Genomic DNA, 15,878 nt, shown 5'->3' with positions numbered 1-15,878 from the left:
TAGAGCGCGCCGATCATAACTGCTGTAGTGGCGGTGGCTTGAGTATCTGCGGACTCCCCTAGGCACCGTTGTTTCAGTGATTTCAGGTCTTGTATGTTGAGGATGAGGCTGAGGTGGGGTCATGGATTCTTCCCACCAAACAGAGTAGGGCATTGGCAATGAGGTACCACCGCCGCCTCCGGACGCATAAATTGGCTTCGGTAGCGTGGGCCCGTCCAGGGGCCCTATTTGGGCAGTAAGGCTTGATGATACTTGTGAAGGTATGACGCGCATAGTGGGTTCCTGTCGATGCATTCCTGATACCTGAGAACTAAACCTGTGGTGGAGAAGTGGCATTGGAAGGCGCTGCGGCAGGTGATGCTGGGGAGCGTGGTGGCCTATGCGCGACGGTACAAATCTAGGATATAAAGGCTGTACGAATGGTGCTGTTGCCTGCAAATACTGGGGCTCTGCCACTGCTTCCGTTCTAAAGTGCTGTTGTTTGTCCGTGGGTGTTCCATTAGTCGGTTCATGTGGACTGCTCACGTGTTGAGGCGTTTGCTCCTGGCTGGGTGCAGGAACATCACACTTTGTTGACGGCGTCCCGGAAGTTAGTGAGATACCGCCAGCGCTTGCAACAGCTTGATGAATTTCCTCTATCATAACATTCAGCTTGGGCAGACCCTGTGTATTCATCTGATGGTGCTGGGCACTAAAAATTGGATACAGGTCCAACCGTTTTTGGGAAGTAATGATGAAATACCTCAAGGTGGGATCTTTGGCGATTTGGGCTGAGTGAGTGGCGTACAATGCTTTAAGCAAAGCTATTTGGTTATCGACCATTGGTAATGGCGCAGAACGCCCATCATGCGTATACGCCTGCAGAGCCTCGAGGGCACCCAAGCAATATCCTACAGTTAAAGGGGCCGTTTGCAACAATGAAATCATCTTGATTCTGTACTTATCCGCGCAGTTGTACTCTGTCATTGGGCGAGGATCTTTGAGCTCAAGTACCAAGGCAATCAGTTGGCGGATCTCCTCCCGGTGCCTTGTAATATTCTGACAGCCATGTAAAGCGTTTGAGCGCTGTAGCGCATCTATCCCCAAATCTACAATAGCTTGACCAAGTTCAGACCGGAGGGGTTCAATGTTTTCACGGACAAGGGAAAGAGCGCCCAGTTCCAGGGCAAGCAACCGCATAACTTCACATGGCAGTTGAAGTAGTTGTTCCCCTCCTAGTCTCGGCAAAAGAGATCGGCACGCCGTTACAGCCTCGATCGTGCGATTAAATACGCCCACAAGCTGCGTTTCAACAAAAGGGGGTAACTTTCGCATTTCCCACATTTCCAACGTTTCTCCTTCCCGCAGCTGCACCTTAGCTCTCGTCTGCTCACCATTATCGCTTGCACATTCTAGTTGTTCGGAGCAAGGCTGCAGAGTTCCTCGAGGTTGCGGGTACTGTAGAACGCTTTCGTTTCTCTCCAGAGAAGTTTGGTACTCCAGTGGTTCTGCCGTCGACTCTACACTAGTTGTCCATCCCACCCCAGAGGCTAGTCCACGCGTTCCAGAAGCCAATCCACCGGTTCCAACGAAACCTGCGGGAGACGCGACTGTCGAAATTGCTGGCAATCTCTGCATATCTCCTGACATCCTCGACGAACCTTCAGAAAAGTCGTCTTGTGCCGGTGGCTTCCGAGCACTTCTGTCGAGTCCATCAAACCAAAAATCATCCCTTTCTTCATTCTTCCCAAGTTCTTCATCTTCCCCAGATTCCTGACATGGTCTTCCGTCCCCAGCTGCAAGAACTCTGGTCAACGGAGCAACCCGATTTCTTACTTTTGTCAACTCAAAACAACGCAGCAGGAAGTAGGTGACAGCCAATGAGATCAATACTACGCTCAGGGCATGTACCGAAGAGAGGTAGGAGGGTTTTATGTTGAAGGGACGTCCTACATAGGCTTCCCAGTCGCTGTAGTCAAGTGTTAGTTTGCTTTCCGATCCTGAAGCCTCTAGCTTTTCAGTTTCATCGGAGGATGGCACAACATCCCCAAGGAGTGGATATGAGTGCGGGTCCATCTGACTGGAGTTCTGCCGGCTTTCGAGTAGAGGAGTAGAAAGACTGGGTTTGTTGTTAGCTTTTGGGGACGTAAAAGTTGTGTTGAAACGATATGAACAGGCGCGCGCACTCGTTAGTGTACATCCGTTTTTGGCGTCGTTGAACACATTCTTCGCTTCCCAAAATCCCGGCGCCAGAAACGCTGGCAACGAAACCGTCTGCCCGGAATTGTTGCGAGTGGAAACGAGCGAAACAGTGCTGCTGCAACGGAAAATAGCCTTGAAGCTATGGGATTGCCAAATGACTGCTCGTTGCGGAGCCTCATGTGGGGACAGTACCGAGGCGCCGGTGTTCCACCGCACGGAGGCAACACCGGGTGGGCCACGCCTAGCGAAGGAGAAATCGTTTCCTACAATTTTACAAGAAACCGGAAGTGAACAGCAAATTAGCTTTATCCGGGGGAAGTTTTCATTCGCATTTAGCCAACTGAGTCACCTTCGGGGCCTAGTGCCTCTTTGGTCAGTGTCGTTGCAATGTGTCTGCGGCAGCAAAGAACGTGCATGCATCTGGAACCAACTAGCTCATATGGCTTCACATTCCGCAGACGTTGGTCTCTAAAAGTCACATGAAGTTGGCACATGATTGAGAGGGCCGGAAATATAGTGTGAAAGTGCCAATAGATTTGCCGCCACGCTGATCACGTGCACGCCCATTCGGCTGCAGACACAGGTGTCTCCACACTGAACCCGTGGATAGGCCATTATCGGGACAGGTGGCAGTATACCTCATTAAATCACTTGTTTCTATCATTTGTAGTTTAAATGTGTTCCAGTAGCAGTTTTCCTCTCGTTTCAAAGCGGTGCATGGCCGTTCTCGTAGTGCTGGGCAGTACGACTGCCCCACGCCTACCTCCACAGCAGAAGGGCAGCTGGTCTAACTCTAGTCATAGCTTGCACTCTAAACGGAGTCCAAGCAGTTTAGTTCCATAATCACATCCTTTCAAAGGGTGGCTAAGTGGGTGCCTTCGAGTGCCATTGAGCTCAGGGGACAGCGCCTCCCACACTGCATACTTCAGGAGAAAAGCTCTGCGAGGCGAAAATGCCATTCTACCCAGTGCTGATGTATTGTACTGTGCCCAATTATTACCAAATAAAGAAAACGAGTCCGAACCCTTCCCAGCGTACCCTGCAGACCCTAGAAGTAGAGTGGCGAATTGTCACCTCGAAACAGATGATACAGTTGACTGAATTCTCGTCCAATAACGAGCCACCAGGACATATTTCCATGATAGAGTTGGTACAAGCAGCATTTGGGATTTAACGACACTTGTCGGCTTCAAGATTCTCGAAGCATCATTTTCACCACCCATACTGCGGCGTGCGTGAAACTGGTGTGCGTAGTTCTACTTGGGCTCAGTCTAGTTACTGAGTGAAAAACACATGCTTTGCAGTTGTCTATAGCTTCAGTGCATGCACAAAAAAGGGCATGAGAGTGCTGGCATTTGCAGTTGCCCTGCAGGAGTTCCACCGTTGTGTGTTCCAACTAATGAGAGGACTCCTCCGCTACGCACCAACCCTAGGCCTTGATATCATCGTAAAAGGGATTCTTGGAGGCCCGTGGCGAATTAATATGCGTCTGTGGAACTCATTCTGTAAGGCTTTTCACTTTGCTGCAGCTTACTGGGCCCTCAACTAAGATGGAGGCTACGGTTGTGCTGGGCAGTACCACACGCGCAAAACGAGCGTCACTCGGAAGTTTTACGTTGCACGCCGTCTGTGTGCAAAGCAACTGTGCCCGACTATGAGGTGCCATCCCTAGTTAATGTAACTGCCCGTTCAATACATCACGTACTCTCAAAATCTGAATGAACAGGCCTGGGGACTCTAAAGGGCAGCCGGAGCATCATTTGGGACTGGGCTCTGCAACGCCTTGGCGTACTTCAGGCTGCAGGCCTCTGCCGCACATAATTGGGAGAAAGGTTCTCCCAAATGCACAGAAAGCACACCCCCATGTATCGCTGATAGCAGGTGTCAAGACGAAAGCAACCATTCTCCTTCCCAGATTAGTCTAGTGGTGTGCGGCACTAAATATGCACTTTGTGCGTCAAAATCACGGATGGCTCACTGTCAATTCCTTACTTCCTATGTTGGGCTCAATTAGCAAAGGCGAGACCTGGCCCATCAAGGCCCCTAGTAACCTGCCCAATTCACCAGGGTAAGGCCCGAAAGTCTCGAACCGCCATTCCAGTGTGACCACAATAAACCGGGTGCGCATGAAAATAAATTGAATGCTAGAGGATCTGCTTTGTAATGGATATTGCGAAGCTTGAACACAAGGACATGCAGCGTAGTGCAACGCGCTGCCTGAGTACGATCTTTCGTTGCATCCCTCGTCCGCAGTGTATGCCCGCAAAGTACATATTCTGTCATCTGCAGCGGAAGAATATAAACCACCTTACTTATGTGGAGGCTCTTCTACTTTTACACTGGGGAAGATATCCTCGATCTTGAGACCGCCTCTCAGAAGATCTGCTAACAGACCTTCTTCCAGCTCGTTTTCCTCTAGTCGTTCCTGTTGAGTGTTTCCACGTACTGCTTCATAACTTCCGGCAGAAAGTCCACCTGGAGCTTGTCCAATAGGCTCGGCAACAGTTGGCAAACCACCCACGGGATGTACAATGCGGCGATCAGAATTGCTGTGGTGGCGGTGGCTTAAATGGATGGGGGTTCCCCTAGGCCCAGTTGTTCCAATGATTGGTCTTGAATGCTGAGGATGAGAGTGACGGGGGGTCATTGCTTCTTGCCGTGGGGCAGAGTATGGCAGTGGCACTGCGCTAACACCGTCATGTTCGCCAGAAAATCTACCCGGAACTCCTGCGTCAGCAGTTCCCCAGTGAGATTGTGAATGTGTAAGTTGGAATCCCCGTGGCAAACCATTTGTGGAAGCCATCGACGAGCCCAACAAAGGCAGAGGAAAGTGTGATGGGGAAGGTTGCAAGCCGCTTGCTGCATATCCCGGCTGGTGCGGAAAAGCGGAGCCAGAAAAGCTGTCATTTTTAGACAGTACCAACGAGCGACGGGATGCGGAAACATCCACCGTTTCTGCCTGCACGTTGTGTAAATATATGTGGGCTCCCCTAGGCCCAGTTGTTCCAACGATTTCAGGTCTTGAATGTTGAGGATGAGGGTGACGGGGGGTCATTGCTTCTTGCCGTGGGGCAGGGTATGGCAGTGGCACTGCACCAACACCGCCATGTTCGCCAGAAAATCTACCCGGAACTCCTGCGTCAGCAGTTCCCCAGTGAGATTGTGAATGTGTAAGTTGGAATCCCCGTGGCAAACCACTCGTGGAAGCCATCGACGAGCCCAACAAAGGCAGAGGAAAATGTGATGGGGACGGTTGCAAGCCGTTTGCTGCATATCCCGGCTGGTGCGGAAAAGCGGAGCCAGAAAAGCTGTCATTTTTAGACAGTACCAATGAGCGATGGGGTGAGGTAGCACCCACCGTTTCTGCCTGCACGTTTTGTAACCCCATGCCTGCCGAAATCCAAGAAGGTTGAGATGATGGGATGAAGCCTTCTTGCTGCAGTGTGTGCCTTCGTTCTGCACCGCTTGGCTCCACTGGCGTGGCCATTTCCCAGTTGGCTGCCAGCGGCTGTGTAACACCCTGATGTGTATTTGTTTCGTGTAGTTGAGACGGTAGGAGGCCCTGAGCACTGCGAGCAGCTCTGTGTATCTCATCCACTACACTCTCTATTGAAGGAAGCGCTCCATCATCAATTTTATTCATATGACGCCCACACAAGACAGGCCTGGTTTGAGTGCTCTTCTGGCAGTCTAGGATGTACCACCTTAGCGTAAGGTCGCGAGAAACATAGGAGGCATGCACATCAAACAATTTCCATATGAGACGCGTATGCTTTGAAACCAATTCCGGCGGTGGTTTGCCCTGGAAGGTAGATAATTCCTCCAGCGCACTGTTGCATAAATCGAATATTTCAGAGCCAGTCCGCAGGAGACACAGCATTTTTGGCCTGTAGCTCCTAGCCATGATATTTTCCGTATGTGGGCGAGGTCGTGAGAGTTGCTTTATAATAGCAATCAGTTCTTCAAGATTACGGCGATCTTCGTCAGCGTCCCTAGCCCCGCCGCTGCGCTGCAGAGCTTCTTGACTGAGCTGCAGAAGGGCCTTAGCCAAGTCCTCCCGCCAATGCTGGAGCTTCTCCGGTAGAAGCGAAAACGCTCCCAGTTCCAGTGTAAGCAACCTCACCAATTCACGTACTAGGTGTAGGCGTTGACGTTGAGTTGTTGTTTTCAACAAGGGTCGGCACAACGAAGTTGATTCGATCATGCGCTGGAACAAGCGGACAACCTGCTCCTCAGCATAGGCGGGTAGGTTTCTTTGTTCCCACATGTCGTAAGTCTCTTTTTCAGGCAGCTTTACACCGAAATCCTTTTTAAGTCTACCGTCGTGACCCCGTCCGTCAATGGTTCCTTCAACATGCACTCCCACTAGTTTTCCCGGCTCAGAGCCAGGCACCCCCTGAAGCTGAGGGAATCCTACTCTGTCAGCATCTTGCGAAAAGAATGAACGGAATTCCAGTGCTGGAGCTGCAGCACCTGGTTCTAATCCAGAAGCAAGCCCGTAAATTGCTGCCTGCCGCCCAAGAGCTATCGGCGTTGGCGTTGTTGGCCATTGTCGTGTATCTCGCGTCTGCCACGCCGACCTTTGAGTGGAGCCATGTTCTGCCGGCTGCTCGCCGGCAGTTCCTTCAAGCCCAACAGTCAAACTATCGTCCCGCAGCCAATCATTCTCGCTTTCCCCATCTTCCGCATATCCGTAACATGTTTTGCCGCGACCACCAGCTGCAAGCTCCCTAGTCAACGGAGCCACCCGATATCTTGCTTCTGTCCAGCGAAAACAACGCAAGAGGAAGTACACGATAACCAGGGATATTAGTGTTGCACTAACGAGACTCTGCGGGAAAGAGATGGATTGTTTCACATGGACGGGGCGTTTTACACGAACCGCCCCATTGTCACCTTTAGATGTGGTTGTACGTTCCAAGTCTGAAATTATTCCTCCGTCAATGCTGCCTACGGACGAAAAGGGATGCCCGCGTGGTGGGCGCGCCAACGTGCCCATCTGAATAAATACAACCTACTGATGTACACTGGCTCCGAATACAAGTTCGGCGAACGTGACGAATTTCCCTACTCATAGCGGTCTTTAAAAATTTAACATTATATGGGAGCGTAATTGTTCTCTAAATTCTTCACTAGTGAGAATTCAGTTGCAAAACACAACGGGAGCGTTGCTTCACTGTGGACTCTGGCAATGGCCCTACGCAAACGAAGGTAGAAACACGAAGATGCAGTAGCCCTGAAGTTAATTCAAAGAGACGGAAGTACCATGGTTTGGTTACTCCATTCCCCAAATCTGCATGACGGCAGCCTCACAAGAAGGTAAGGATAATGGGACGGGTAAAGGCAAGTTGCCACGCAGCCCACGGCCATTTTGGCCATGGGGCATCGTAGAAGATGTAATGTTTTTAAGGCAGTATTTATAAACTGAAGTGAAATCAGCCGCCAAAAAAATTGAAATCTGCATCTACGATTTGCTCACGTGAAAAACTGCCCGGAATACCGCTTGGATTTCTTTCAACGCCATCAAATCGGTAGGCCACGGTATTAACGCTTACTTGCGTAGAGCACGAAATGTGGTAGGAACGTCTCCCAAGGCGGCCAACCTTCATTAATGCCCTGCTCAGTATGTCAAGTGTACATGAATGCCCAAGAGCAGCATCTTACGGAGATCCAATACTAGCAATCTCACGGGTCAGGGCGGGTGCTAGTCCGCACAGCCATTCCCAAGGGGCGTACAGTAACTAGAGTTCGATAACATCCATATGTGTGCACTGCCAGAAAAATTATGCCAACATCTGAATTTGCAAACGCCTGTTCTTCTATAAGCACGTGCACGACCCACTAGCAGGTGAGGCTAATCGATACTATATCCCGACCACTGGTATTCGTTGCCTAGTTTCCGCACCTCAACTTTTGCCTACTACCCACAACGATAGCACGAGATACTATGCTGATGCCTCTGTAATATATGTAAAAGGGTCAGTCCATGCAGAAGGAAGAAAGAACGCCATGTTGGCCCTGGGGATGTGCGGCCTTGTCTCTGTTGCTTAACGGTGGAGAGTTACCACCAAGTAAAAGGCGTGCACTGGCTGAACTTTTTCGAAAAACTCGCAGACTACCTAACAGGATAGAATTATATGGATAGAAGTGTATGGGCAACTGGCAGAGCAGCTGCCACAGACACGAAGAGGGTCACCCGTGTGAATAGGTACAACAGATAGAAGCTCCTAATACTCACTATTCAACAAGACAGTGCAGCTTAGCTTCATGCTCCCCTATGGATTGGTGTAGAGAGACCTACTCTCGAAGGCTGATTTCCACAGCGCGCCTTACCTGCCAAAAGATGCTCCACTGGGAAAGGCCAGCCATGTCGGTTCAGGCAAGCGAAAGCTGCAAAGGCTCAGTGCGTCTTTAAAGTACGTAATGCGAATCGATAAAATCGTGGTGGCAGTCGTGCTACCCCTTTGAACATGTGTGGAGGAAATGCAGTATTTTGCAGCTTAACGACTGTTCTCCTCAAGCACCATTCTGACGGACCCCATTAAGCTGGGTCCCGTCAGCAGATAAGCAGGAGCCAAAGCTGGCTACTCATTTGGAAGTGCCCTTCTACTAGAACATGCAAACCAAACTGGTGCACTCCACGTAGCGAATGCATCTCCAACAAGCGTCAAACAGCCTCAGATAGGAAGCATAATAATACTACACGGCCTGATTGGGGAATATAAGGTGATGCAGCCTATAGCTTGACACTCACTTCACCTCGGGTGGGTACTTCGTTTCCAAAGCTTTTGTAGGCCTTTTTGAATCACAATGTATTGGGCTTCCTTCTCCGTTAGGAGAGGACAACTCCCAGCACCAGCAATCGGCACCTGTGTTAGTGTTACTTCCCACCGTCATTTGTTGGTAGTTATTCTGATTTCGGCATGCTGTGGAGCTGTCTTTGGACTAACCCTGATATAAAACCCCAGTGCATGACGAAAACTCCCCTTAAAACATCAAGTTGAGCAGTTTTCAAAACGTGTAGTCGTTTTAACAACCCACCTGATGGGTACAGCTCTATAATTCCGTGGCGCTTACACGCGTGCTTCTCAAATAGGTCGAGCAGCTGATCCCTTTACAATCTGCGTCCTTTTCGAGTGAACTCGCAGAGCGACCGCAGAAATCTCACTGCCATATCACCAGAGCTTGCGCGTGCAGCACGAGGAAAGTGCAGTGTGCAGGCAATCCAAAAGCTTGCACTCGCTCCTCTAAACATTTTAGTTTAGTGGTCTTCTCTAAACACTTTAGTTTAGTGACGCGGTGGGCCATGTACTCTACTCCGGTATGGGGGCACTGAAGACGAAGATATTTTGCTTCGAACAATGAGCTACCCCATAAAAACACTGCCCATTGCCCCCAAGCCCGCACTCACACACCGAAGTCCGGTGTCCACAGAACCTAATTCCTCTATGTATATAAAACTCGTGAAGGGAAGAGCTTCAAAAGAAAGAATAAAATCCCCTAGACATGCACATACAATGATCCCCTATTTGTGTGCACCCGTGTTCGGGTTCCTGTTTGGTTTCTCTTGAATCCGCTGTGAAACATGATCGTGCATAGCGTAGATCAATAACGTCGATATCCACTAGCTCATTCGCGAGAAGAATCGTCGGCTCCTCTGGAAGTGCTGTCCTCTAAGCGGAGGCTTCCTAAAAGTCCTTCAAGCATTTGACTCTCTACCCCCCCGCGAATAGCACCTTCCTGCCGTGGTTGGTGCATTTGGCCAGATTCCCGCCTCAAAGGTTGGCTAAAAAAGGCTGGTGAGGTCTGCGTCCATGACGGTTGACCAATATGCCCAAAGAGATTGTGGTGTTGGAAAGGCACATCCTCGCGTGGTTGCGCCCCTACTAAATCACGTCGTGACTGGCGGGGCCCTGGATAAAAAACAGCTGGAGGATGGTGGCTAGGAGGAAAACGCCAACGTGCCCACATACTATCTACCGGCATAGTAGCACCAGTACCTTCAGAGCCCTTCGGTTCATCGCGGGAAGAGGATTCTTCTTCTGACGAAGCTCTCCCAAGAAGCATTGAAGGTGCGCGTTGGGCATCTTGTAAGTTGGCGTTCATTAAACCCACTGGAGTGCCAAACTCGGGACCGGAAAATGCCGAGGGAAAGGCCTGAAAGCTTTCGTAGTTTATAGATGACCTCGACTCAGAAGAAGCTGATGCAGCACCCATCAGTGGTTGCTGGGGAAGGAACCTTGTAGGTGACGGAGACACAGAGACTCTCTGATGGCTTTGGAGAGCAGCTAAATTAGGTGTCTGAAGAAACTGCCAATGCGCGCCCCGGAAACCCTGTGGCGGAGCATGCAACCGAGGCATCAAGAATGGTGGCGAAGCGGTGGTCTCGTCATTTACTCTATGTGATGAAGAGGCAAAAAACCCAGAACTCCCCTGGCGGGGTGGAGTTTCGGTGCCCTGGCGATGCTGTGGAATATTTGGAAAAACAATCTGCCCGGGTTCTTGCAATGTCGTTGGTCCTGTTGATGCAACAAAAGCCGGGGGCCCTGGAGTGAATCCTCCTTGTTGCTGTTCGTGCATTGGTACTCCATACAACTGTACGAGAGGGGGCAATTCCCGAGAGCGTGCAAGCAGCTCACTGCTGACAGCAATGCTTTGATGTGACACGGATTCCTGCGGTTGTGGTGGACGACCGCCGGAATTAAGAACAGCTTGATCGATTTCCTTTTCCAAGTCCATCAGAAGGGGTAGCTCTGTATTGGCCATCTGGTGGTGGTGGGGCCCGAGAATTGGTTTCAGTCCGAGCTCCTCTTGGACCGCTACGATGTAAAATCGTAGTGAGGAATCCCTAGCTATGTGATTGGAGTGGACCCTGTAAAGAGCTCTAATAACACGTAACTTTTGTTCGAAGTTAGCTGGTGTTAACCCTTGTGAGGGCGCCATGGCTCTAACAAGCTCCTCCAGGGCTTGCGTTAAGTAAATTCTAACCTTGTCCGCCGTTTGCAAAATGGACCTCATCTTGTCCTTGTAGTACCTGCTGCAAGCTTTTTCCGTATGTGGTCGGGGATTCTTGAGTTGGTCTATCACACTTACCAGTGTGCAAATCGCTGTTCGATCGTCTTCAAGGGTTGTGTCGCCGCTGCTGAGCTCTAGGGCATTTGACGCCAAATTGACAAGAGCATTACCCAGCTGTAATCGGTTGGGCTCTAGGTGATCTCGAACAAGCGAAATTGCCCCCAAATCCAGTGCCAGCAACCTAGTTACTTCTCGCGTCAAGCGCAGGCCTTGACTCGCATTTAACAGTGGCAACAAGGATTGGCACAACGACGCCGCATGAACCATCCGATCCAACAAACCTATAACCTGAAGTTCAGCATAGTAAGGTAGATGTCTTTGTCTCCAGGCCCCTCTTCCAATGAATTTCCCCCCCTTTTCTATACCGGGTACGCCTCTATCGTCTCCGCCAATTGCGCCAGTACCACTTGGCTCCCCTAGTCTATCCGCGCCATCGCCAGATACTTCGTGACCACGCCAGTATTGTTGAACGCTCTGAACACCTAGTGAAAAGTCCCCTTGTCCAGCCGATACCGTTGGAAGCTCCATTTGTGGTGCAGCAATACCAGGCTCCCCTGGAGAAAAAACTGCATGAGGCCTCTGAATGGCATGGGAAGTTGCAGCTGCCAATGGCAGCCGCTGTGTTGTACCACTCCCCAGCATACTATTACCGCGGAACTGCTCTTCTGTTGTGCGATATTGCCATGAAGTTCTTGCAACTCCAGCCCTCCACATCTGGTCCTCTTCTTGCGTATTTGTGTCTCCTGAGCATGGCCTATCGCCCCAGTTTGCAAGTGATCTGGTCGGCCCAACTACCTGAGGCTTCACACTTATCAATTGATAACAACGCAACAAAATGTAGATGACGGTCAAGGAACTAAACATTACACCCAGAAGAGAAATCCATGAAGGACTGGAATGCCTTCTTGCGCAGGATTGTCGACAAGATACTGAGCTAGAACCGGATACGTAGATGTAATCATGTGTAGAATTTGAGTTGAGCCCCAAATCAATGCTGCCGACGGGCGACAAATCATATTGGGCGTAAAGACTCGACTGCGTTTCCATCGGAGCTGAACAAGACCCTCACCTGCGTGGGGCCACAGGCACTACTATTATCCTGTTGCGGCCTCGCCGTTATATATTATTTGTGGGTGCAGATCAGAGCTGCAGTAGTTGTAGTGCCACTATATGTGGATGCGTTCCCTTCTACCGTTCTGAAGACAACACGCCCGGGTCTGGCGATGCATCGCTGCATCAAATAAGTGGACCCACAGAAAAGTAACCCCACATTAACGTATAAGAAAAAGATTTATAAGTGAAGTGGTTGCGGCTTTTTAGTTTCTTCGGGGACAGCGGAGCCGCGCGAAAAATTGGATTATCTCTCCCAGCAACCTGCATTGGCCCCCCGGACATTCTTCGTAAACAAGGGTGCGTGCAGAGGCGAAGTGAGTGTTCTTGAGAAAGGCTACACAGAGAAAATTTTTCCACTTCAAAAATATTCCGAGCCTCTCAGAGTTGTTTTGCCTTGTAGTTCCTTATTATTTCACTTTGACACCCACGTGCCACAACCTGTTTAGGAGCAGTTCCCATTTGCAACCTGGATGGCCAGCTAGTGAGGGCCATCTAAGAATTTAACAATTGTATGCTATGTTCGGCCAAGCATAAAAAGTGGTTATGGGTATACTTTCCGGTGAAGTTACTGTACTGCACGAAGCAGCACGAAGAAAGGTACGTTGCAGCAAGCGACTCTTCGCATCTGTTGCCATTGCCCTCGCCCTTGCCGACGACCTTCCAGAGCTGCAGCAAAATTAGCATACTTAAAAAAGGGACCCACAGAATTTGTTGACTTCCACTGCCCACAATTCCATGAGTTTCTCTTGCTGCAATGGAGGGTGGTGCCCTGAGTTTCAGCACACTCTGGTGGAACTCGTACAACAAGGCAATTCCACAAGCAAGCATACCCAATTCACTTTGGATGCGTGTATCAACAATGTGCACTGCTTTTTAGCACTCTCTTACCACTCAGTGCCCACCTTCAGTGCAAGGAGAATGCACGTATCAGCTCGCCGCAGACCATACTTCTGAGGATATGAAGCAATTAGAAACGGTCCTGTGAAATGCTATACGCAGGCCTCTTTAAGACCTAATGGTGCTAAGTGTAACCTCCCATACTTCACCAAATATGCCCTGGATAGCACTGAAATTATTCAGCACCGTAGCATTGTCAGAGAACTCTAAGCAACTTTGTCTAAAGCGGGTACGTGTACCCTCAATCGAACAAAAACAAACTCACTGAACAAAATTTAAGTAAGCAGATGTTGTCAGCAAGTGTATACGGTGTCTGTGCATGCAGCCAAGAAGGTTGTTTCTGCCTGCATGTAGGGCTGTTTTGCACCTTGGGTTGGAGGAAGGTGAGTTGTAACACATGGCTGGCCGTATCATCTTCCGCAGCAGCCAGGATATTGAGCCAAAGAGCTCAAGATGCGACTTTACTTGGGAAGCAGACCAGCTGCTGTTTTGAGATTCTTGATTTTAGTATTTTGGCACAATTACAGCTCACAGTAGTTCTCGGAAAAGTTGTAGGACCAGCGTGACCCTTGGTAGCACCGCATGGTCTACGGGCTGCAGGCAAGAACAGCAAAAATTCCTCTATAAGGTCGACGAAAGCGCAGCAATCCGCTGCATTGCCGTGAGTCGTGCTGAAGGTGTTTAAATATAAACGCCGAACTCTTTTGAAACCTTCGTCAGATTCCGCATTCTAATTTGTCATTCACGCTGGTGATTCGTGGGGATCTGCCCTTTAATGGGGAAACGATCAACCGCTGGGAACCTTGTCGAGCATAATCAAGCTCAATCTTGCCGTCCCATCGAGAAGAAAACGCTCTTACAGCACAACCCACTTTTTGAAAAATGCCTCTGCCTTTCCAGGCATGATGGTGCCCGTTCTTCTTTGAAATTGAATTCATCCTTTTCCTTAGATACTCATGCGGCTGCACACTACCTCATATCGAAGTACTGGGAAACGGCGGAAGCATTACAGCAGAACAGTTTGTGAAACCACAGGGAGCGCTGAGTCCACCGATTGTACCTTTCACCGGCACCTTGTATAGACCCCTGTAGAAGTGCACGATAGCGCTTTAGCACTGAAGGGTTCAGAAAAAGTGGATCGATTTGCAAGCTCCTTTATATGGCTGAAGATGCGCCCTCACTGGGAGTAATGTATTTTCACCAAGCATATCAGGAGGGAAAACCAAAGTGCGGTTTCAAACCTGGACTCTTGCAAAGCCTTCTGCTTCTAGCACATATATGTACGGGTGTCTCAATGGATTTCATAGTGGGTTTTCCAGCCGCTGGAAACTACGATATCACCTACTTCATTGTGGATAGACTCAGCAATCATGCCCACTTCATCCCCTGGTCAAGCTCTGTTTCGTCATGGGGAGTAGCTCAACTATTCATTCATCGTGTTTCATAGCCTTCCCAAAAGTACCACCACTGACAGTGGTCGGAAAATCGTTAGCAGCTCCTGGCCAGAGTTAATGGAGTAACATAACTTCTACCATAGAATGACCACCGCAAGACACCTGGACACCGGTGGCCAAGGTGAGCATACGACCGCAAGCTTCTTCAGTACATGCGTATCTATATCCACAAGAATTCCCCAGAGTGTCTTGATTTCCTCCCTTGTGGGGAATACATCTGAAGTACAATAGTGGACTCATTCATTTGTTTCTCTCCGGCATTCGTGATCTACAACAAAACGCCTCTGGCCTGCCCACTATTACACGTGGCTGTCGGCAGCCAGCCCCGTACGACAGCAGCCTTAGGCCTCCCCACGCAGCTCGTAGCACCACGGGAATGAGTCAGAAAACTCCGGAACGCCTGCTTAAAAGCTGTAGTAAACAACGTTGAGCTGTTCATTTAAATCCAGGCGACTTGTCTTCGGCGGATTCGCATGTCCTCCGGAGCTCGCAAGTGATCGAACAGCCGAAGAAGTTTGCACTAAGCTGCGCAGGACCTTTTACTGTCCTGTATCGTCTCAGTTCGCCGACCTAAGTAACTGACTTGTCCTTAACGTGGAGGTGTCATACGCTGTACGTTGCTCTCCTAAAACGGTTAAGTGGATAATCGGAAAATCCCCGAATTTTCCCCGAACGGAGAAAGCAGCGTTGCGCTGTGAAGGCATAGCTGGAGGAGAATGAGGTCCTAAGCGCGGGTAAACAATTCATAGAGGCCAAAGATGGCGTGCATTAATATTTCTCAAAATACTAAGAGAACAATAACCTAAATGAATTCTGAAGAGCGTTTGCACGAAGCAATTCCTCCTGAACTCATCTTGACCCGACGACCACTTGAGCAATGATCGGCGTGAACAAAGCAATTTAAGCTTGGGGATCAATCAACTATATGGTAGTCGCAGCCTTCCCCAAACCAAGGAGGCATCGTGGCTAGGGTGGGCCCATCAACCCTGTTTACATCTTCTTCGCGTGTCTTGGCAACCTTGGGCATCGGCCGGTGTCAACAAGGAGCACTGCTACCTCGACCAAACTATCATTACCTCTTCTTTTGGTTTATGAAGCAAAATAGTTGCAGAGACTAACCTGACCAGCAACCGCAAGGTATCAGAGAGGCGCACGGAA

At 49.8% G+C, this 15,878-nt stretch overlaps 3 protein-coding genes across 3 annotated transcripts; all 3 read right to left on the bottom strand.

Annotated features, from left to right (window-relative positions):
* Nucleotides 1-310: 310 nt before the first annotated feature.
* On the bottom strand, nt 311-2,055 carry EMWEY_00030020 (hypothetical protein; the record flags this gene model as incomplete). Its single annotated transcript, XM_013481569.1, has 2 exons — nt 311-377; nt 788-2,055. The coding sequence occupies 2 exons, from the start codon at nt 2,053-2,055 to the stop codon at nt 311-313; spliced, it is 1,335 nt and encodes a 444-aa protein (XP_013337023.1).
* Nucleotides 2,056-4,489: 2,434 nt separating this feature from the next.
* Nucleotides 4,490-7,180, bottom strand: EMWEY_00030010 (hypothetical protein, conserved; the record flags this gene model as incomplete). The annotated part of the gene is made up of 1 exon (XM_013481568.1): nt 4,490-7,180. One exon carries the CDS (start codon nt 7,178-7,180, stop codon nt 4,490-4,492), a length of 2,691 nt encoding a protein of 896 aa, XP_013337022.1.
* A 2,630-nt stretch (nt 7,181-9,810) lies between these two features.
* EMWEY_00030000 (hypothetical protein, conserved) lies at nt 9,811-11,898 on the bottom strand (the record flags this gene model as incomplete). The annotated part of the gene is made up of 1 exon (XM_013481567.1): nt 9,811-11,898. One exon carries the CDS (start codon nt 11,896-11,898, stop codon nt 9,811-9,813), a length of 2,088 nt encoding a protein of 695 aa, XP_013337021.1.
* Between the last annotated feature and the right edge of the window lie 3,980 nt (nt 11,899-15,878).

The sequence above is a fragment of the Eimeria maxima genome, genomic scaffold (genome assembly GCF_000499605.1).
Source record: "Eimeria maxima Weybridge genomic scaffold, Emw_scaff358, whole genome shotgun sequence".
Classification (NCBI taxonomy): Eukaryota; Apicomplexa; class Conoidasida; order Eucoccidiorida; family Eimeriidae; genus Eimeria; species Eimeria maxima.
Note: the sequence above shows the minus strand (reverse complement) of the source record. Positions and strands in the feature narration are given on the sequence as shown.